This window comes from Kwoniella dendrophila, chromosome 1, assembly GCF_036810415.1.
Source record: "Kwoniella dendrophila CBS 6074 chromosome 1, complete sequence".
NCBI classification, from domain to species: Eukaryota; Fungi; Basidiomycota; class Tremellomycetes; order Tremellales; family Cryptococcaceae; genus Kwoniella; species Kwoniella dendrophila.
Window position 1 is genome coordinate 1,204,105 of NC_089476.1, and position 21,708 is coordinate 1,225,812.

Below are 21,708 nucleotides of genomic sequence, written 5' to 3' on the forward strand. Positions count from 1 at the left end.
ATGTATCCAATTTTGTTATATGGAGTAATATCGCCTTCATTACATGTATCGAGTGTGACAGTAAGCAGGCATTATTTGATTATCAAATGATCGACATTCGATGCATTCCTTACATACAACATACACCATCTTCCGCTACTAGATCCCCAAACCCTCTTCTTTACCGGATAACGACCATGACATCTAAACATATCTATTGAGGCGGTACGTATGGGGTGATAAGCATCTGTTAAAGAGAGCGAGCACAATTAGTATCGTAGTCGCATGTGTATATGGTGTAATCTGATGAAACAATTACGATTTGTTGAACTTACTTTACTAAATTCTTCAATTTTATCTGTACCTCTAACTTCTTCAGTTAATAAAGGTAATTTTACAATATTAAAATCTTCACCATATAATTCATAAGCTTCATTTAAATATTTTTGTTGCATTTTATGTCTAACTGTACATTGTTGACATGAATCAGTTGATTTTGGAAATAATAATTGATTTACAACAATATTATGTGAATCAATTTCATATGAAGTTAATTCTTGAATTAATCTTTCAGTTTCATATAATGATAAAAATTCTGAAATACAAACGCAAACGAATGTTGTCTTATCCTATTTTTGAAGTGCCATGATAAATTAGCATTGTTCTACTTTATACTTTTAGTGATTTGATCCAGATAAATGAGGTATAGAAAAGATAAATTCGAGTGGTGGATGAAGGAAAGAAGGGGAAAAATCCATCAAGGAAGAATGGATATAAGAAAAATAATGTTGAATATAAGAAAAATAAACGTTTAGTCTCTAAGGATCGTTACAACTCACTGGATCTTTAAATTGTGAATTAACTTCAGATATAATTTCTCTCATACCTTCTAATTTAGCAAACATATCTTCTTGTGGACCACCACCACCACCAAACATGGATTGCATATGATTTAACATTGGACCAAATCTACCACTTAAATTACTTAATTTACCTAAAGCTTTTTCTAAAACTGAAGGGAAAGATAGAAATCTTAATGTATGTCCTGTTGGCGCAGTATCAAATACAATTACTGAAAATTCCATTGATTTAACGTGTCTATAAAAAGTAACACAATTGAATTCATATGAATCAGAGTCAAGATCTTCACGGTGTACTCAACAAAATGGAAACAATCTGTGAATCATCCAAAACCACCAATAAGAAGCAAATTTACCAACTCACTTCATAATTTCAGCAAAACCCATAGCTTCATCTACACCAGGAATGGCAAATGCAAGATCTTGCATCATTCCACCCATACCACCACTTTGATCAGCTACAAGATGAATAAGTGAACGATTACCATATATTAGCAATCAAAGTTGCTCCAGATAATAATCAAGCTATTTCTACTATATCTTGGTTGTCACTTACAATTCTCTATCATTTCTTGTAAACTTCCATTAGGATCAATTTCCATTGCGAATAAATTATCGAAACCATTTACTTTAGTTGCATCTTTACTAAATTTCTGTGAGAATGCATCTGATAAATTATGTGCTGGATCGGTTGACTATATCATTCAAGATATTTTCATACCAAGTAATCTGGTTTTAGCCTTGATTTATATACATCGAGTTTCAACAGACGTACGATAAGGAGCACAGATTCTCGACAAGCTGCGAGTTGTACAGCGAGTGAACATGATGTAGTTGTTTTACCTATAAGAAAATCGTATTATTAAGCTTACCGCATTTTAATACTGCTATCGTGACTTACCAACACCACCTTTACCACCTGTCGAAAGCAATTTAGAGATGAATATCAGCGCTCAGTTCACCCAATATGAGGTTCAATTAAATTCGCTTACCACAGAAAATCCATTTCAAACTTTTTTGATCCAATATGTTCTGCAGAGTGGCCGGTAAGAGGTCTCCTTCTACCAATGCTGACATGATGAAAACGATTTAATGGAACTTGTAATGCATATAAAAGCACAATTAAAGAAAATGTATAAAATGTCAAATAGAGTGTCTGCATGGTGTTGATAGGGAAAGTGCTGGCAAACAAGGGGTCTCCACATCATACGTCCGTCGCGCACAAAAGAGTTGGTAACCGGATTCTATCTATACATACAAAATACAGTACATTTATCTATTGATAGATAGTTTGAAACTTGTCATGCCTTACATATCTGTGATGTTCACACGATGTCCTTCTTAATTTCTTTTGCTATACACAATTGATTGTAGTTTGCTTGAGATACAATTAGTATTTATACTTGATCCCTTCGACGATGTTGTACACCAGGAACTTTATGTTTAATTCTGGGATCCGATCGGATTTGTGAACATTTTATGAAGAGGCTGGCACCCCAACGAAGAGAACTTATATACTGCTTAATTGGTCTGGTCATATTGGGATAAGTTTTATTCAAATCACTTGTCACTGGGTTTCTAGGTTCGGGAAGCTTCTCTTGGGGATGAGATTTCATTTCTTCGTCGGATATAGGAGAAGAGGGGGATAAGTAATTTTCTGATTAATCTTGCAACTGTGACCGTGAAAAAAGAGGTGATCTTATGACTTGTTGATACTTTAAAATATATGGTGCTGAAAACGATGCAGGATATACTGCCAAAATGTTCTATATACGATATCTACACAACCTAAATCCATTCGCTATGCTTGCTATGATCTGCATGCCACCATGGTCGAGCTGATTTTACCTTTCTCTGCATACGATATCAAAGGATACTTGAATTTCTGACTCGTAAGGAGTTTATCGATCTTTTCATTACCATGAAGACCACATTAAAGGTTCTGCTGTAATATCTATCCTTTGATCTACAGTCATAAACCGAGAATACAGATAGCTACAACCATGGAAGTCAGCGAAACACCATGAAGATTGTTTGAATCTCTTTAACCTTATTTTGCTGTCGACTATCCTATCAGTCTTCCCCACTCGCTGTCCTATCCCTTCCCCGCTCTAAAAATATCCAAGAAGTAAAAGCGAACAGAATCGCGAATGAATCTCAAAAAAAGAATTATAGTATCAAGGGAAAATAAACTACAACGCCCTGATGTGCTCTCCCTCTACTGCTCCTCCACCATATTCACAACATCATCCTATCCTTCCCCATTCATCCTCTTCAAATACTATAAATCCTAACGATGCTGTAGGAGACTCCAGATCAATCCGAATACCGCTTTTACCAATCCTTCCACCTTATCAAGCAGATCAACATTTCTTTCCAACATGTAGAACTCCCAGGAACATAGGTAGAGCGATGGAAGATTTCCAAAGAACTTCTTCTCCTTCTAATTGGGGTCGATACAGACATGGTATATTGATAAAACCAGTCGAGCCAAATGACAAGAGTAAGGTATTCGAATGGGTATCTTGGTTCGCAAACTTATTCAGTTCTTCAGATGATAATACAACCCATAGGAGAAATTATACTGGTTTAGGTATGTCGAGTGTACATCAAGTCCATTCTCCGCCTTATTGATTGATATTTGTGTAATCACCAAACCGTAATATGTTAGCCCTATACAGCTTCGAACAATTCATTAGATCTTGAATCGCAGGGGTCTGCTAGTTCAATAGGGTTGGTGTCGACCGTTGCGAAGATCTGTAGGAGATAGAAGAAATACATGAAAGGAAATAATCGCTACAATATATCGTGTATATGAGATATGTCATTTTAAACCTGTGTCAATTGTCAAAGATGGGTTACACAGCTATATTTGTTGTGCTTAACAACATGGAATAGGAATGATGCAGATATCACATCTATGAATTCGGAATCATTTATTAGCTATCCATTCCTACTTGCCAACTCGTTTCCAAAATCTGTGACTTACCGGCATGGGAGGATAGCTGTTTAGTGGCAATTTTCAAGGAAAGCAAGTCAGTATATTCATCTTTTCGAAGAAGTGTTCTCCTCTCAAGTTTTGCTACTTACGAAGACCACAGAAATGACCTAATCAAAAAATACAGACAAGTTATTTATCGCATCAAGTTATATACCCAAAACTTGAGTAAAGGTTATGCGCACTTACCTGGACAACCACCTCTCAATCTCATTGTTTCTTCTTGTTGTTTACTTTCTTCTGGATTTACTGATTTAGCGTCTACTCAATAACAGATTCAGTAATTTATCCGTTTCTTCCGTTTATAACCTGTACTTGTATGCAACGAGCAAACTCACTCATAGTAGCTTTGGCAGAAGGTTGTTTAGCAGTATATGGCTGTTCTATAGAAGGTTGAGCTTGGAGGATAGCTGGTGAACTAGTTGGGTAAGACATTGTGATGATTTCCTTTATATTTGTATGGTTTTGCAATTATTCGAATAGTTAATCTATATAAATGGACCAATACTTAGATGATGATGTTGTTGATTGTGAGCAACAGAATATGGAACTTGAATTGATGCTGAATAAATTCTGAAAATAGACCAAAAACATCCTCATGTAATCGCACCGCAAATATTCAAAAACCGCAACCAACAACAGTACCATCAAGGCACACATACATGACGTCAGACTGCGAGAACCACGTGTTTGCTTGAAAGCCAGCCTAGCTTATTTAGGCTCCTGGTCGAATACAAGCCGGAAATACGCGAGCCTATGATTTATGTCACCTAATATAAGAAGTGATCGGAAATGAAGCAGGAATGCAAAAATATAAATGTCGAATATTCATGTTCATATATTAACCAAAAATTCGTCAAACAAGAATATACGCTATTAGTACAAATAACTTACACAGCGACCTTGAAATTTTTTTTATCAATTAGCATCAACCGAATCAAGCAAGCACATATAACACCAAATCTCAGCAAATATCACTGAAGCCAATTTCACATAGGGTATCATCCAAATCAAAACTTCCAGCCGTTTCGTTGGTATACCAAACTGCCCTTTTCTACTTTAGGTCCACCAACCCGGAGTCTTCATTACACGCCATACACGCAGAGCGTCAATAGTTGAGCTCCTTTCTCATTAGTCTAGCGAAGCCCAAGCTCTGAACACCATACGTAAAAATATATAATATGGCTCAAGGAAATGTACCTACTCGACGTACAACTTCATTATCAGGTTCAGCAAGATTATCGTTGAGTGTAGGTAAATCAAAAGAAAGTGCACCTAGTCCAGCTTCAGGTAGACATCCATTGAGACAAGAGTGAGTATCACTTTGGTTTTCTGCTTTCATAGATAGATTAAGCAAGCTGATTCATTTCAATACGTTTTAGCTGGTCTATATCATATGTACATAGACCACCTGGTGCAAAGGTAGAATACGAGAAGGAAATCAGGAAAGTAGCAACGTTCGGATCTGTAAGTAACCACCAATACAATGTCGTAAACACCCAAGCATTTACTGATTATTGGAATGTGTATGTTACCAGATTGAATCGTTTCTTCACCTTTATTCCCATATTCAACCTCCAAATGAATTACCTCCAGTAACGGATATCTTGGTATTTGTTAGTAGGATTGGTAGACCAGGAGTATGGGAAGAGATGAGAGAGTGAGTTTTGATCATATTTATATGTCACTCGCAATAATTTGCGAGACTAGCTTACGCGAAAATTCTTAACTTTACATGTTAGCGGTGGAAAATTCACTATACGACTTGTACATCCCATAACACCACTTTTATTCGAAAACCTTCTTTTAGCACTTGTCGGTGATCAATTTGATGAAACGGATAATGTAGTAGGATGTGTATTGAGTGTAAGGCAAGCGGAGGATATTTTGAGTGTCTGGGTAGAAGAGGAAAGTGATAGTGTTAGAAGTGGAGCTTTAAAGTGAGTCTTTGGATTCACTTCTGTATACAGATTTTAGGGATAGAGATGTTATTGGCGATCATAGTGAATATTCACTAACCTCATATTCCACCAAACAGAGAAAAAATCCTTCACTTGCTCAGTCTCCCATCAACGACAAATTGCGAATATCGAGCGAATAGAGCATTACTTGAAGCTACATCAAAACCACCATTTAACAATACCAACTCAACTAATGCAATCCACGATGTTAACCAGTCTGAACATCATAATTCTACGAATAATAACCATCATCATCATCATCAACAAAATAGACAACATCATTCACATCATAATCATACACATGCCCATAGAGATAGAGGAGAGAGAGGAGAAAGAGAACACAATTCATATGAACGGTCAGAAAGATCGGAAAGAAATCATTGGTCAGGTATTACAGGTGGCGCAGGAGGTGGTGGATATAGAGAAGGTGGAAATAGAAGAAATCAAAATCAAAGTGGAAGTGCTGCTTTAGGTGGTGAGAAGAGAGAACCTGGTTCATGGGGATTATAACACAACAATTATGATGTTCATAATGAAATCAAGTATATAATCTAAAGTGAAGCTGAAAGCTTCAATACATAGGAGATTACTCAATCTCTCATGCAAAGTGACTTGAAAATCACTGAGGTGCTAACATACTTGTTAATTTGAGGGTATCGGTTAATGATGTGCTAAAATCAATATTGTTATTATACAGATTATCAAACGACGAACGATAATAAAGCTTATCATCCTCTTTGACAGAGATGCAAATACACACATACAGTATCGAAAGGAACACCTTGTTTCAGTTAATCATCTAGTCACTCAAAGGAAGGTATGTTCGAAGATATGGTTGCCATGGAGAAGTTCTAGAATCACGCAGATTGCGATGTAACAATGATCGTCATATCGACTGAATACTAAATTCGTGAACGTTTTGAAAATCATCTCAAGGAATTGATTTTATTCTGGCATTCGGAAAGGACCAACCTCAATTTCGAAAGAATAGAATATGTTGACTTGATTTTGTTATCATTTTCCCCTTGGCATATTCAAGATTCATCAATCCACCCGTAATCCTCCCTTTACCACTCCAATCATCAATCTTTTCCATAGTTACGCATCAATCAACTTGATAGTATCCTTTATAACAATCACTATACTACAATTTACCGTTCGTCACCATCAAAGTGTATATACATACGCATACAATCATTCTGATCAATACAGAATTCAACTTCTTTTCCAAATTACAAAGGATGTTATCATAACCTTATTACAAAGTCAGATCCTCGGTTTCAAGTTACACCTCTTTAAAACCGAATTCTTTTGATCGATCATCCAATTATACATCGGTAACTTGGTGATCATCAATAATCACACTCAATCAACCTATCCTTTATCGAATACAGTAACACAATTCACCACAATGGTAATCATCAGGAGAGGTATATATATATATATCACGGTAACCGAAATTGCTATTCTCATTTTCGAATGACACTATCCAGCTTCCTCCCTTTCTTCCTCCTTCCTCTTTTTTCTCGCTCATTCGCTCTATAACGTGGCGTACTATATAGTGTATAGTGCAAAGCGTCAATACACCTTTACCAAACTCTATTGTGTTTTTCACTTACCCGATCTTCATAGGGCATATATCACTTGTATTAGCAGGTCTAAACGCGTAAACGCAAGTCAACGTTGATAATCGATTGAAATGGCTTCATCAGTCCATGGTGTTAATGAAACTGACGATAATTCCCTTTCTTCATTTTCGAGAAACTTTGTAAAGCGTACAGCGTGGGGTGGAGTTGATGCTGAACATCCATTTGAAATATTATCTAATCCAGATGAAGAACCGCCTTTATGGGTATTATGGCTTAGTTTAGGTTTATTCATTTGTTTCATTTTAACAAATTTACCTAAATTACTTATCAGATGGAAATCGAACAAGTTAAGTGGTGATCTATTCAGTGGGATCAAGTTATCTTCAAAGCCACCTTCTTCATCTTCAAGTTCTTCTCCTACAACAAGAACAGGAGAAATCAGTGGTCAAATTGTTTTAGCTCAAACCCCAATTACACCATCAAATTCCAAATCTTTTGACTCGCCTTCAACGATCAAAAATGTAATTAATGGTGAGGTGATCATTGAATCACCAAATTATCCTTCACCTACATATCAAATTGCTCAAACACCAAGTACAGCCACACCTCTAAATGCTTATTCATCTCCTTCTTCAGCTCAATTATTGATCAACAAGTCGAATTTACCAAAACATCTTCCATCGTTGAGCTCCTTAATTCCCTATGCGGATTCATTGGAAATCAGGGTACCTCTAATTGGGTATACTTTTGGTCAAACCATTTTATGTATAGTAGGAGTAGGGCTAACAGCTCTGAGTCTCTTCTACGAGAACGAGTCAGTTGTTATTCCCGAACTTCTATATTTGATGAAGCGCAGCTGACGAATCATTGTGCCAATTGTTGTATTCAGTAATGTCAATGGTAAAAATCGTTCTGGCTTCGTGGCCACCAATCAGGTATGTGAACGACAGCTTTATTTTATATCTCGCAGTTGGGCGGTCCTAATATTTTTCTTCAATCTAGCTCCCTATCTGTTTTCTCCTTGCTGGCAAGGTTAACTGGATAGGCTATTTGGTAGGAAAAGGTTACGAAAAACTCAACTTTTTGCATCGGTAAATATCATCTCTCATATCTGAAGAGAATCTGTATATCGGCTGACAATTCATCGTGATAATCCTTTAGTTTAATTGGAAGATTGATCTTGTATGTTCAGAGATGTAAGAAGTCATGCTTTGTGCTTCGCTTATCGTTTATAATTATACAGTGTGGCTTCAACTATCCATGCAGGGGCTTATTGTAAGTCTCGGGAAACACCTTCTCCTGATTATATTGTTCATCATAAAAGCATTTTTGACAAGCAAGTTTATATCGTAGTCGTTAAGTGGATGAACAAAGGAGGAATAACATACGTATCCCATGCATCCCAAACCCCCTTTATCATGGCGGGTATAGTCGCTTGGGCAGCTTTCGCTTTTATTGGCTTGACTTCTATTCCAGTCATACGAAGAAGGATGTATGGGTTGTTCTGGATCTCTCATTGGATTGGGTTTATCACAGCAATAATATCTTTAAGTTTTCATAAACCATATACTGGTCTATTTGCGTCAGTCATGTCATACCCAGATCTTTATCGTAACATGCCACAAAGTGATCAGAGAAATGGACAACTGATAGTACTTTATCGTCTTTCAGTACAATTTGCTTATTTCTTTATACAAAAGACTTAATTTTACGATTATTATTGAAAACCAGAGTGGTTCCAGCAAAAATAGTTGCATTACCTTATCCATCAGAAGATCCATCTTCTGGTTCAACACAAATCATATTACCTCTAAAATCAGGTTGGAAAGCTGGACAACATGTTTTTATTAGAATACCTGCATTACAAGAAAAGGGTGGAATGTCATGGTTAGAAAATCATCCTTTTACAATTAGTTCAACAACAGAATTGGATGGACATATGGTTTTGATTGTAAAGAAATCTGGCGATTGGACTAGAAATTTATATGATTTCGCTTCAAAAGGTGGTTTCTCTCAAACCCAACCAAAATCAAGATCAAAAATATCGAGTATACCAGGAAGGAATGACAATTCTGACAATTCCTCTCGAATTGAAATTATGAGAAATGAGAAAATCAATATTGACAGTCAGGATGAAATTGATAAACTTGGATATTCAACTAGCGAGAAAAGAGATATCACAATTCATCATTTGGAAAAAGCTGAGGAAATCATCGGAAGGGGTTGTAAAGTCCTCGTTGAGGGTCCTTATGTAAGTCTACTTTTTTTGGGAAATGCGTACGAATTTTGACAGAATGAAGCTAACAATTCGAAATGCAACAGGGAGGACCATGTTCGACTGTTTTTTCAACTTGTTCAGGAATAATGCTTATGTCTGGTGGTAGTGGAATCACATATTCTTTGTCTATGTTTGAAGATGTAATAAAGAAGGCTGAAGAAGGTCATCTGAGGGCAACTAATCTTCATTTCGTTTGGATTGTGCAAACGTACGGTGAGTTTTCAATCCGTATGTCCCAATAAAACTCGTCGAGAAGCTAAATTGCATAAATATGTTGTTTAGAACATGCTTTACCATTACTTGGCACTATTGAGGAGCTTAGTTCCCGAGCATTGGATACCAATCTTTCTGCAAAAATGACCGTTTTCATTACGAGATCTGTTGATCAACAATCAGTTACACATGGAAATATCAGATTCATCACTGAAAGACCTGATTTGAGAGCACTACTTCATGAAGCTGTAGCCAAGACAAGAAGTGAGATTCTCAGTAACTCAGCTGACAATTGTGGTTTGATTGTGGGTGTTTGTGGGGTAAGTGATTCCTTCGTGCGCTGTACCGCTACTTCTCAAGCGATGCTAATGAATGCTAATGGTATTCATATTATAAGCCAAGACGTCTTGTAGATGAAATCAATATGGCTGTCAGAAGTGTACCTTGGAAAGAGAGCAAGGTGATTGGAGGTGTTACTGTGAGTTTTAAATCCAATACATAGTTCTGGTAACAGAGATTTATACTGATGAAACGATCCAAAAGGTACATAATGAGACTTTCGGATGGTAATTTCTTGATAACAAAAACTTAGAGCAAAAACAGAAGACAAATGTGATGTACGGAAATGCACGAAAATGTATATACTGTAAGATTGCTTATAGTCAGCCTGGTGCTTGAATATGCATAAATGGACATCGGAGAATGAACATACACTTTGCACTACTCCACTATTTGGTGTTCGGTGAGCTGAATTTCTGATCCAGGACGATCCGCACATTGAAAATTATTCCTTTGTTAACGATAAAGGTGCTTATCAAGATCCTTTGCATAGCGCATAAGGTCTAAGGAAGCTTAAAAGGTATAAGAAGGCATTGTTCATCCTTTAGACGAGACAAGTTGGAGAACAAAGGAGATGAGAGAAGTATCGCTTGATACTTTGGCTCCAATGTCTGTTACTTAAGTCATAAGATTTTGACCTTTGCATTGACTTGCTAAATTCAACACGTATCAAGTCTCGCTTTCCTGATACAATACAATTAAGATTCTTACTCCCATCGCACCAAACATTACCGAATTTGCAGCTCTCAAAATTCATAGAAGATACGAAAAACTACAATACCACTATAGGGCTTCAGTGAACTGGAAAGAGAGAGCTAAATCGAGAGTAGGTCAATATACGAGTCACATTTCTAAAACCAAGAAGGAAAAAAATGTTCTTCAACTATATCTATGTGATAACCCTCATTGATGTTCTTGGATAGTGCCTATGAATATATCTTATCATACGATTCACCATCCTTATGTCAATCCTCAGGAGTAAGTCAAAATATACCATCCTTGGAAATTAGGTATATGTATACTTCAAACTTTAACCGAACTTTTTTGGTTTTTTTCCCATACAGAATCCCATTTCCAACTATGACATTACCTGGAGGAGGCAGAATAGGTTATTTTCCAGCTGTAAAAACTAGATATCATGGTCCGAATGTCGGTTTTGGTCCTGGTGTGAGTATATCTTAGCTTTTCTTCATTTCCCCCGACAATCTAATGGTCAAATACGCTGATCTCAATTTCCATTATCATGTAGTTAATGGGAATGCCACATCCACTAGGTACACCTTTGAGTTGGGGTGTTGGTACCGGTATAGATAGTACGGCTGCATCATGGAGAAGGTATTATGGTTTAGGTGGTATGTTGACTGGTTACCCATTGGGTGGTCATGCTCCTGGTAGATCCGGTTTGGGGGGTTATTGGGGTGTGAGTAATCAAATTCTATTGCCCTTCTTAATTCTACATCATGACCAAAATCGACAAATCGCGGTTCTTTCGAGCATTCCTAAGAGCAACACCATGGTCTGAATAGCGCTGATATGATATTGTTTGGACAAAATAAAGGGTTGGGATATGCGTGATTGAGGAGAAAAGAAAGAAAATCATGCATACTGTAAGATCTATTGTCTATTGTAAAGCTCTATTATATATTATGTATGATATACTGTATTCTACTTCTTCTGCATATCTTGTGTCAATCTACTCTTTGCTCGAATTCTATTGAATAGTACCACTTGGTAAGCCGATTTACTGCATGTCCAAGTGACTAAAGCATCTAGCCATCCCCCACTTACCTAGCTCCATATCGATAGAACAGGAAAGGTGTACCGCCGAATCTATAATAAAGTCAGATAAATTTGTAATCATCAGCGTTGTACTGAAACAAAAGGGAACATGAAAATCTGTAATGTATCGCTATTAGACTTACAGAATAGCTATACAACCTAGCAGAGTGCAAGCCCAATTTATACCTAAATTATGAAATAAAGGCTGTGAGACCAACGGCAAAGCAGATGCAAAAATTGATCTTGAGAAAGTATTTGCTGCTACAGCAGAAGCTGCATTTATTGTATAAGCATCAATCAAATAGTTTATACCTGATTGAAAAATCAATAAGAATGACATTCCAATCAAAGTTAATCCAATCAAACTTGGTAACCAGAATATTTCAGGTTTTGATGTCCATCCAATTAAGAAGAATCCAATTGGAAATAAGATTGAGCCTAACATCATTGGAGGTAATCTGTTAAACCAAACATCTACATTAACCTCTTGAAGATTTGCATCTGATGCGCCAATTAGCCAAATTATCACTTACCGTTTTTCAGGTGGTGCTTTTCCTCCATGTTCGTCAAGATATTTGGCGAAAATAAGTACAGAGTACATATAATTAAGTGCAGCAGCTAAGAGAGTTCCCACCTATATTTACGTTTCAATCAATCACTCAGTATAGGGTATTATAGAAGGGGAAGAAACACCTCACCAATGTAGCTAAATTTGGTAATGATCCTGGTACAGATGACCAGCCTCGGGTTTCTTCGAAAATGATCGGAATTGAAGCCTAATTAATGCCAATTGATCGCAAGGTCAGTTTGATCTATGTGGTGTAGATTTCGGGAAAAGGCTACCCACGAATAGTAAATATAAGACACCGTAACTGAATACAACAACATGATCAGTCGTTATGAATCGCATACTGAAAGAAGTACTAATAGGGAATATGACTCACGCAAAAGCGTTATAGGTGGTAATTAGGGTGACCATAGGCTCCATGATTATCATCTTGATAGGTAATTGCAGATTTTTATGCAAGAACACTTTAAGACTATGATCTGATTCTTCATGTTTACTATGTAGAGCCCAATTGCCAGTTTCAAATCTCAATCTTTTGGCTCTTTTAGTCAAAATTGTATTACCACTTGTTTCAGCTAAGAAGAAAATATCCAGTAATAATACGGTAGATGTCAATATCACAACGATATATTCTGTCCATCTCCATGTTAGGTACGATTCGGATATTGCTGAACCTATAACAGGTGCTAATGTAGGTCCACCGACGATACATAATCTGATACCAGATGAATGATTAGAATTGGATCGCATATGGAGAGCTAAGAGGGAACAAATAAGACATACGAGTAAATCACAATAGCGGATCCTCTTTCACGCTGCATGGACATATAGTTAATTTAGCTACACGTACGAATATGCCACAGCATAGCGAGATCTCAGATTACTTACCTGACTCCACATATCTGCTATACCACCACCTACAACAGTGACTGGAGCTGAAGCGAACCTGTGAAATTTGTCAAAGTCTGTCACTCTCCGGTATGAGGAGTGGCTTACATTCCGCCAAAAAACCGAGTGATGAAGATCGTTTGAAGGTTCTCAGCTGTAGCCGTAGCAGCACTAAAGCATATAAAGATAAACATCTGCAGTAATGTATGAGGATTAGTCGAAAGCTTATCATAAACATCATTCGATGTGATTTACAGGCGGTACTACAGACATCTTACGTCCCCATATATCCGATGCTGGTGCGAATATGACTGGTCCGACCACAAAACCTGTATCCACAGATTTTCAGTCTCAGTCCCAGTATACTACTCATTGAGCTACATTAAATAAGGCATACTCACCCAATAGAAAAAGAGATAAGCCCAATATGGAGACAACTTGAGATATGCCGTATTGTTTCGCTATAAAGGGTGATGCCGCAGAGAAGATACTTGAGGCCTTGGAGATATAATACAACGTCAGGACAGTCCCAATAGGTATGGCCATTGTACTACTCACAAACGTTGCACACATAGTAGTGGCCCCATATAGTAAGGTCATAGCGATCTTTTTGTTCTTTGGCCAATTTTGCGGATTATCCGGATCATCATCACCGTTCCAGCTGACCTATTTTGAATACTTAGCTGAGTCCTCCTATGCCGATTCATAAGGTAGCGCAACAGTAATACGTACGATATTATCATCCTTTTCCGACTTGTTACCTTTCAGATTTGCGCTCATCGCTTGACCTCTCTCAACATCTCGGAGTGGGTTCGATGGATCTTGAGGATCTGTAGTCGTTAGGGTATGATCACTATTATTCGAGTTGGTCATCATCGTCAGAACAGCGAATGAGGCTTGATATGATCAGTCTATTGTGGGTTCTTCGCCGCTCGATTTGGTATATATCATACATTATGAATATTTGAAGCATCATCTGTTGTTACCTTATATACGATAAAATGAATTTTGCATGCCGATAATAACATAAAAGAGAAAAGCAAAGCCGACGTCATGTAAATAATTGTACAATTATTTATAGCATCTTGTACGTTACCAAAACAAATTTCAAGTAGTGAATAACGTCGCTTATAAATCGGTGAAAGCCGAAACATAAAGTCTGATAAAAATCAACTTCGGTCATCATGATTGTCCAAGAAAGCTAACCTGAAGGTAAGGTCAATACTGTATGTGGATAAAATATTTCTTCATTTCATTGATAATCTCGATCAGGCCAATATATGCTGCAAGCTCTCGTACCTGAAACCATTCATCTCAACAGATCACCGAAGCTGAAATGAATTATGAAACTGTACAGACGAAGCCTTTGGACTCGCGGTCAAACCCGAAATTCCCTCTTTCCCATCGCTACGTTTATATCATCTTGAAATAACCTCAACTGCTCAATCATGCTTTCAAGTATCGGGTCTAATATGATCAAGTATAGTCATAAAGGGTAATGTAGTCATGATAACCAAGACCAGGCTGATCGTAACGGAATAATTCCACTCGGGCGGAATCACAATACTTTGTTGACTTCATATTTTCTACAATCCTCAAATGAGTTATGAGACGTGTCCGACCTCGCAAGTCAAGGTCTGACAAGTTGAAAATGTTCGGATATTCTGAATGAACATAATGATGAGCCCTCAATATGCTGAAAACATAGCAGGATACCGAAATTTAGTGGGAAAATATCATGTTACAAGGACAAGTTTCGCATATATCCTGCTTCGATATCGTTCACCAATACATGGACGAAAAGTAAGTTCAAAATAATATTTCTACCAGGTACACAAGAGACGGACAGTTATGCTAAATGATATGAATAGAAGCGATGTGCGTATTCTTCGATCTCCTACTACTACAATCTCAGATATAACCCCTTCCTCCTCTGAAGAACCCTTACAGCAATTACCCAATAATAATCAGGGCATCTACACACCAAAAAGATTTAGATCAAAGATAAGAACGTCAAGTACGGATGTACTTCTGGAGGATATACCCTTAGATCATTGTAGAACACCATTTCTAAGAAGACCTGTAGCAGAAGAAGAAGGTGGTCATTGGGTGAAGATCAAACATGAAGGTCCAGAATGGTGGAACCTGTTTTATGGTAAATCCCGTTCTAGATTTAAATACCTTTGTCAAAGATGTCAATGTATACATGAGTATCGCTAATGCAAATAATTATATCTTTAGATTTGGCTGTAGTAGCAGTCCTAACAATATTTTCGAATAACCATGAACTGAACGAACCTAGTGCAATACCAGTATTTTTATCTTATTACGCTATAATATGTTGGGTTTGGACTTCTCAAGTACATTATGATATACGTTATCAAGCTTTAGATGGTTGGCATAGAGCTTCAAAAGCTATTCAAATTATAACTTTTGTTTATATGGGTGCAGCAAGTGGTGATTGGAATCCGGGTTTGATAAGGAATGATGAGCCTCATTTGGCAACAAAATCAAATACAAGAGCTTCCGCACATCGTGAGTTATTCTATGAACATGCTCAAAAATAGATACAGGACTATTAACTGGTAGGCTAGTTGCTCAAAGTTTGAACTTCTTGGTCGATTAGGAACGGCGAATGAAAGCTTCAAAACTGTTCTTACCTCGTTCGCTATATCTCGTATATACTTAGCCAGTCAATATTTGCTATGTAAGTTGCATAGGTAACAGATTGGTAACTTATCTTAAATTTAGCTGCTTATCTGGGTCATCGTGCTAAGAGGAAGATCACGCCTCACATATACACAATCACATCATTGGCAGTCTCTACTATTCTTACCGCCTTAGCTGTTATATTACCTGCACATAGCAAGCCATTCTTAATCATCAAAGTGAGTTATAAAAGTGCGCTGCTTATGAAACGCGCAGATCACTCACGATCTTCCCCATAGATAACCCTTTTCTACAGTGGAATCGGTATAGAAGTTTTGGCTGTTTGGTTCTCACTTCCTAGTGATCCACTTGGACCAATCCGCACTAAAGCTATGGGTCAACGGTATGGTGCATTTACACTGATTATCATGTGGGTATAGTGTATCAAATTGGCACAGATACTGTCCGGTATGACTGACAATATACGCAGCGGCGAGGGCTTTATTTCCGTCACTCGAGCTTTCAATCTAGCCATATCAGGGTTTAGCATCACAAACAGTGTAACATACCCACAAGTCTTACTTGGTAAGCAACTATTACAAATGGTATCTGTGCTGTATAACTAATATAATTGTGCACAGCTATCACTATCATGTATTTACTGTTCACCTTCTTATTTGCACGCTTCGATCCAGCAGTCAAGGTACCACCTCGTCGAGCTCTAATATGGGAAGCCAGTATGTGAACAGTCCTTATTCCATTTGCCCCTCATAACGACATACGTACACAAACCTAACTCTGTTATTCTTCAGTACACTTCCCGATGCACTTCAATCTGTTATTGTTATTGGCGGCCCTAGTTGTAAGCATCTTGATCGTCCACAGTATGAGCTGACCTCGATCTTAGAACGCAATTGTAGCTTTATCTTTCGCTCAAGGTATCAGTCAAGTTACAAATCATTATATAACCACAATTGAGGCTATAACCAATGGTACCGATATCAATCTACAGGAACAACATTTTGTTGCAAAATATTTCGATCAGTGAGTTGTTGTCGAGCTGCGAAAAGCAATGCGAGATATTGCGCTGAACGTCGATACTGCTCAGATTGTATCTCGAACCAGAGTGAGTGGACATACATATCAACACGGACTATACTCCTTCACACTGAAGTATTGATGAGCGCATAACATAGCTATAACACGGAGATGACGCTTTTGCGTAATCTCAGCAGAGTGGATATTCCAGTGGAAGATCCTACAATTCTAGCGTATCAGTATTTAGGGCAAATCATGTTCCAGGTCACCAACGTGAGTACCATCTACACAGGAAAATGGTTGATCGGTCGAAGCTAATTTCGTTCGTAGAATTATGGAATTGAGCTTGAAGACAGTATGGTAAACAGCCTAGAAAGTTTATATGCGGTAAATTTACATTTTATTTCCTAGATATATACAACACACAGGTGATTTGCCTTGTTGACGAATGTTATATAGATTAATACAACTTGGTCTACCAATGAAACAATAAGAAGTGAAACACAAAGTGAAGCATTCAACTTATTACGTGAAATTATACAAGAACCTGCGTCATCATCATTATCAGGTATATTATGGTTATTTCCTACGGCAGGAATTGCTTTAATATTCTGTTCAATTAGATCAATATTATGGTATAAATATAAAGGCATATCACATTCAATCATACATGGAATTTGGATTTTATTAGGTTTCACTTTATCTTGTTTAGGTTTATTAGATATTGGTAGTAAAAATTTTGATATTTTCGCTGATACAGTTAAAGATGAATTGAAAGGTGTGAATCCAATGTATTGGTTAGTACATGCTAGAATACCTTTGGTGATAGTCATGGTCTTTTATGTCATAGCTTATGGTTCTAGTTTATTGTAAATAATACCGCTCTTCTTCCCTTTTTTGACAGGTTGAAGTTGAGAAAGCTGATCATACCGAAATCTCCATACAATGTTAGGATACTAAGAATTATGGAGAAAAAGCTTACTCGCTCCAGTCAAGATTGCGAGAAAGATTCATCAAACTGCTCGAAATGATAACAGCGTATAGGGTGAGTTCACTTCTACCACCTAAGGCTGAGTTCGCATTTGGTCAAATTAGCTGAAAAGGATGGCTAACTCCATATCAACAGGTTTATACTGTGTCGTCATGTAAAATCGTATTTCTAACTTCCCGTCGATTCGAGCGATTCCTTGATACTTGTATCTGTAGTGTGTGGACGAGTGCACGAAAAGCGAGATTCACAAAATCCAGCCTGTCCAACAGAGGCTGATGGTGTTCTTCCCCTTTTTCTTGAATAAAAGACAACTCGACACAAGTCTCATCCTATCAAAAATCGGAATTGAAGGAGCAACCTGCGGTGCATTATGTCATTGTACAAAATCCAGGCATATTCTTTGAATGTCCTACCATTCATGATTGAAAAGCATTAAACTCATACGTACTGTAAGGCAGAACGATATTGTACGAGTACTTTGCCATAGCATGCATGTATAAGCTGAAGGGATCACTTATATGCCCCCAGTATCAAGCTGGAAATCCTACATCATTCGTTCTTCTCAACAAGATATCTGTCCCTATCGTACCATTATACTATTTCATTCGTACCCATAATGTCCACTACAATCGATAACGACAACACCAGTAAATCATTACCTACATTCTTAGGCACTGTGAGCTAACACAGTGCAAGAATTACTATCGAGCGAGAACTTCGAGGGTTTGAACCTTGTATAGATCGTTCTATCAATATACGATCATCAGACAAGTCAAACAGTGAGATACCTGCTTCTTTGGCAAACCTGGAAAGATCAATCATCCCTGCTTTCGATGAGATGTCAGATCCTTACCTTATTCATTTCGACGATAAATCGCCACCTACAATTACATATAATGGATCAACTTTCAATCCTACTATGGCAATAGCTACGGCAAACGAAAACCCAGATCATTACGATGACGAAAATATATCTTGTCAAACTACATTTCTTGAACCTATTGTAAACTCTAACGACACAAGGTATAAAGCATATTCAATTCCAGAGACGTATTTTCATCCAAAGGCAGATTTTTCCGAAAACGGTCCATCAGAATTCAAAATGATGTATAGAGATAAAAGTGATGAAGATAGCGAGGCCACAGATATACGAGCCCATAAAAAGTTGGTAACCTTAGGTGAGACTGTCGATGATGCTAAATCAAAAAAGATAACATTTTGGCAAGCGGGGCATATAGGAGAGAATTATGCTGTGCAACATTATAAGAATCATGGTGAATGGGAAAACAGAGTTGGTAGTGTAACCATGTTCCAACTCGAAATTGAGAGTGAAGCTTAATAATATGGTGGAATATAATCCTACTTTGTCTTCTTTCTACTTAAGAGATAGATCTGGGTCTATTGACTCTTAGATCTTAATGCTGAGAAATGCTACTTCCGTACCCTGTTTGAGTGAAACGTTTACACACACGACTTTTGACGTGATGAATTGAGTTATTCTACGCTGCATTGGAGAAGAAACAAATTAGTCGAAGCGTTTTCAATTGATATCAGAATCGCATATCTTCAGAGACATTCATGTCACAGTTGCAATCATTACCCTTTCTTCCGATATATTACAGCATTCTACCAATTCAATCCTCGAAGGATTGGATGAGATAGTCATGACACTACTTGTTCCGACAAATTTGGTACCTAAAGTGGGTACAACATGTCAATATTCAGAATTATAGTATTCAACTAAAATATCCAGGTTACTTACCTTCTTCCGTTCCTACACGATTACAAGCTACGAAGATTACTTCTTTACCACCTATTGGATCTGCTATTTCACCTCTTGGTGTTGTATATCCAGGAACAGGATCATGTAGAGGCTGTAATCGAGCTGCCCAATAATTCAAGTTTGATTCAGAAGGTGCATCGGGATCCTCTTCTGGTGTTTCTTCTGGAGGTTCAGCAGGTGGACTGAGCCAGTTCATTCTGTCATTGAAGTATGTAAATAATTGGTTTATAATGAAGCTTTATGAATTCAACTCACGGTACCACTAGCATATCCACAGCATTATCACGGCAGTAATTTGCTAACTCGAACGCATCCCAAGGTGCTGTAACATGTTTAGCGGCTTTCTGCAAATTGATGCTAGACAACACATACCGACAAAGTCCTTGGGATTCATGTCTGGACCTCAGATCAGCTCAATCTGACCAAGAAATGCTAGGTATCACAGGCTTACCCATACATATCCCAACTGCAACTCTACCCAAAGGTTCAGCTAAATCAAAATGCATGAATCCGTCCCCTAAAAAACCACTTATCAGCTAATTCAAAAAAGCTTACTTATAAAATCTATATCAATTTGAAGTTGGAAATTCGCTTACCTTCCCTTGCCCAATTCTTATCAGTTTCAAACCTAAATGTTTTTCTATAATTACCTACAACCTCACCAGACGGGGAAACTACTACAGCCGAATTATATCCTACACCTGTACCTTCACCTTCTAATTGTTTCATTTCAGATGGACCAGCATTACTATTATTGATACTATTCTCTGGATTTGATGATAATGATGACAAGCTATTAGATGAATTGGAAGATTCTGGTGGTTGTGGTGCAGTAGGTAAAGATTCAGGATATCCAGCTATAACATGACACTTTAATTTCTGTGCTAATGATCTAGCTAATAATGACGTTGATCCAATACGTTGTGGTTCTATATAAGGTAAAATTGATATTGGACTATTAAATATATATCCAGATAAACACATTTCAGGTAAAACTAGTAAATCTATTGATCCAGGTTGTATACTTAAACATTCAAACATTTGTTATCATCAGCTTGAAATCACCACTGAAATCACGTATATTGGCTGATAAGGCATCTTGTACTGACTTTCTCGTTAAGCGTTCTACTTTAGCTGTATTTTCAGCTACTTTTCCTAACTATCTCAATCAAACAGAAAACAAGGTCAGTTGGTAACTCCTACCATACATCAAGCTCAATTGGAATCCAGTATCTTACCTTGACATCATACTGTACACATGCTATTCTCGCTGGCCATCTACGATATAAAGGAGCAGGCGAAGAAGGTCTAGATGGAGGTGCTGATGAAGCGTGACTCATCATCGACGGATTTCGACGAGTCCAAGAACGAAATAACCGGAACAGCGCAAAAGACGTATATACAATAGAATCTAGTAGTCAAGTGTAATTGTTCGAGAGCTCAAGGAGTTATGCAGTGAGTGATGTTGTAATCAATAACCATATGATAGATTGTCAACGATCAATATAATATTGAATTGGAAGAAGACTCGAGGACGATGATGTCAGAAAATCGCCGGTATTAGCCGGTTGCTGTCAAAAGGCTTATTATTTCTTATTTGTAAGACTTTATTTGCACAATTGGGATGTATAATTCATTCGCAAAATAGTATAAACAAAACCAAAATATAATAAACATGTATATGAAGAAACGGGGGAAAATGTAATCAAAAGCCTCTTCTATATGAACCACCATGCCCCATTCACCATGGAAAATCGCTGCATTCCGCTCTTCCCTTCAATTCCATGATGTAAAT

At 37.4% G+C, this 21,708-nt stretch overlaps 10 protein-coding genes across 10 annotated transcripts; 6 read left to right on the plus strand and 4 right to left on the minus strand.

Moving 5' to 3' along the window:
- Positions 1-193: 193 nt before the first annotated feature.
- L201_000436 (ATPase GET3) lies at positions 194-1,916 on the minus strand (the record flags this gene model as incomplete). Its single annotated transcript, XM_066216238.1, has 8 exons — positions 194-226; positions 315-608; positions 819-1,077; positions 1,204-1,297; positions 1,396-1,534; positions 1,615-1,682; positions 1,741-1,758; positions 1,832-1,916. 8 exons carry the CDS (start codon positions 1,914-1,916, stop codon positions 194-196), a joined length of 990 nt encoding a protein of 329 aa, XP_066072335.1.
- Positions 1,917-3,044: 1,128 nt separating this feature from the next.
- On the plus strand, positions 3,045-3,473 carry L201_000437 (uncharacterized protein; the record flags this gene model as incomplete). Its single annotated transcript, XM_066216239.1, has 1 exon — positions 3,045-3,473. One exon carries the CDS (start codon positions 3,045-3,047, stop codon positions 3,471-3,473), a length of 429 nt encoding a protein of 142 aa, XP_066072336.1.
- A 247-nt stretch (positions 3,474-3,720) lies between these two features.
- Positions 3,721-4,272, minus strand: L201_000438 (uncharacterized protein; the record flags this gene model as incomplete). The annotated part of the gene is made up of 5 exons (XM_066216240.1): positions 3,721-3,757; positions 3,829-3,844; positions 3,930-3,947; positions 4,027-4,098; positions 4,176-4,272. The coding sequence occupies 5 exons, from the start codon at positions 4,270-4,272 to the stop codon at positions 3,721-3,723; spliced, it is 240 nt and encodes a 79-aa protein (XP_066072337.1).
- Positions 4,273-5,018: 746 nt separating this feature from the next.
- On the plus strand, positions 5,019-6,308 carry L201_000439 (uncharacterized protein; the record flags this gene model as incomplete). The annotated part of the gene is made up of 5 exons (XM_066216241.1): positions 5,019-5,149; positions 5,220-5,304; positions 5,376-5,497; positions 5,580-5,777; positions 5,876-6,308. 5 exons carry the CDS (start codon positions 5,019-5,021, stop codon positions 6,306-6,308), a joined length of 969 nt encoding a protein of 322 aa, XP_066072338.1.
- Positions 6,309-7,497: 1,189 nt separating this feature from the next.
- L201_000440 (uncharacterized protein) lies at positions 7,498-10,448 on the plus strand (the record flags this gene model as incomplete). Its single annotated transcript, XM_066216242.1, has 10 exons — positions 7,498-8,201; positions 8,277-8,322; positions 8,390-8,478; positions 8,631-8,662; positions 8,741-8,969; positions 9,059-9,638; positions 9,710-9,878; positions 9,948-10,198; positions 10,276-10,356; positions 10,422-10,448. The coding sequence occupies 10 exons, from the start codon at positions 7,498-7,500 to the stop codon at positions 10,446-10,448; spliced, it is 2,208 nt and encodes a 735-aa protein (XP_066072339.1).
- A 697-nt stretch (positions 10,449-11,145) lies between these two features.
- L201_000441 (uncharacterized protein) lies at positions 11,146-11,796 on the plus strand (the record flags this gene model as incomplete). The annotated part of the gene is made up of 4 exons (XM_066216243.1): positions 11,146-11,195; positions 11,282-11,384; positions 11,467-11,637; positions 11,776-11,796. The coding sequence occupies 4 exons, from the start codon at positions 11,146-11,148 to the stop codon at positions 11,794-11,796; spliced, it is 345 nt and encodes a 114-aa protein (XP_066072340.1).
- A 205-nt stretch (positions 11,797-12,001) lies between these two features.
- L201_000442 (uncharacterized protein) lies at positions 12,002-14,325 on the minus strand (the record flags this gene model as incomplete). The annotated part of the gene is made up of 13 exons (XM_066216244.1): positions 12,002-12,047; positions 12,140-12,454; positions 12,530-12,630; positions 12,695-12,772; positions 12,844-12,868; positions 12,941-13,279; positions 13,348-13,379; positions 13,453-13,510; positions 13,561-13,646; positions 13,708-13,781; positions 13,854-13,950; positions 14,011-14,118; positions 14,185-14,325. 13 exons carry the CDS (start codon positions 14,323-14,325, stop codon positions 12,002-12,004), a joined length of 1,500 nt encoding a protein of 499 aa, XP_066072341.1.
- Positions 14,326-15,244: 919 nt separating this feature from the next.
- On the plus strand, positions 15,245-18,012 carry L201_000443 (uncharacterized protein; the record flags this gene model as incomplete). The annotated part of the gene is made up of 14 exons (XM_066216245.1): positions 15,245-15,255; positions 15,324-15,607; positions 15,694-15,987; positions 16,079-16,159; positions 16,204-16,340; positions 16,401-16,531; positions 16,592-16,686; positions 16,743-16,838; positions 16,914-16,963; positions 17,009-17,145; positions 17,210-17,227; positions 17,298-17,412; positions 17,470-17,526; positions 17,599-18,012. 14 exons carry the CDS (start codon positions 15,245-15,247, stop codon positions 18,010-18,012), a joined length of 1,920 nt encoding a protein of 639 aa, XP_066072342.1.
- A 734-nt stretch (positions 18,013-18,746) lies between these two features.
- On the plus strand, positions 18,747-19,469 carry L201_000444 (uncharacterized protein; the record flags this gene model as incomplete). Its single annotated transcript, XM_066216246.1, has 2 exons — positions 18,747-18,806; positions 18,903-19,469. 2 exons carry the CDS (start codon positions 18,747-18,749, stop codon positions 19,467-19,469), a joined length of 627 nt encoding a protein of 208 aa, XP_066072343.1.
- A 237-nt stretch (positions 19,470-19,706) lies between these two features.
- On the minus strand, positions 19,707-21,253 carry L201_000445 (uncharacterized protein; the record flags this gene model as incomplete). The annotated part of the gene is made up of 8 exons (XM_066216247.1): positions 19,707-19,825; positions 19,893-20,110; positions 20,169-20,235; positions 20,286-20,309; positions 20,365-20,430; positions 20,510-20,937; positions 21,023-21,072; positions 21,152-21,253. The coding sequence occupies 8 exons, from the start codon at positions 21,251-21,253 to the stop codon at positions 19,707-19,709; spliced, it is 1,074 nt and encodes a 357-aa protein (XP_066072344.1).
- Positions 21,254-21,708: the final 455 nt, after the last annotated feature.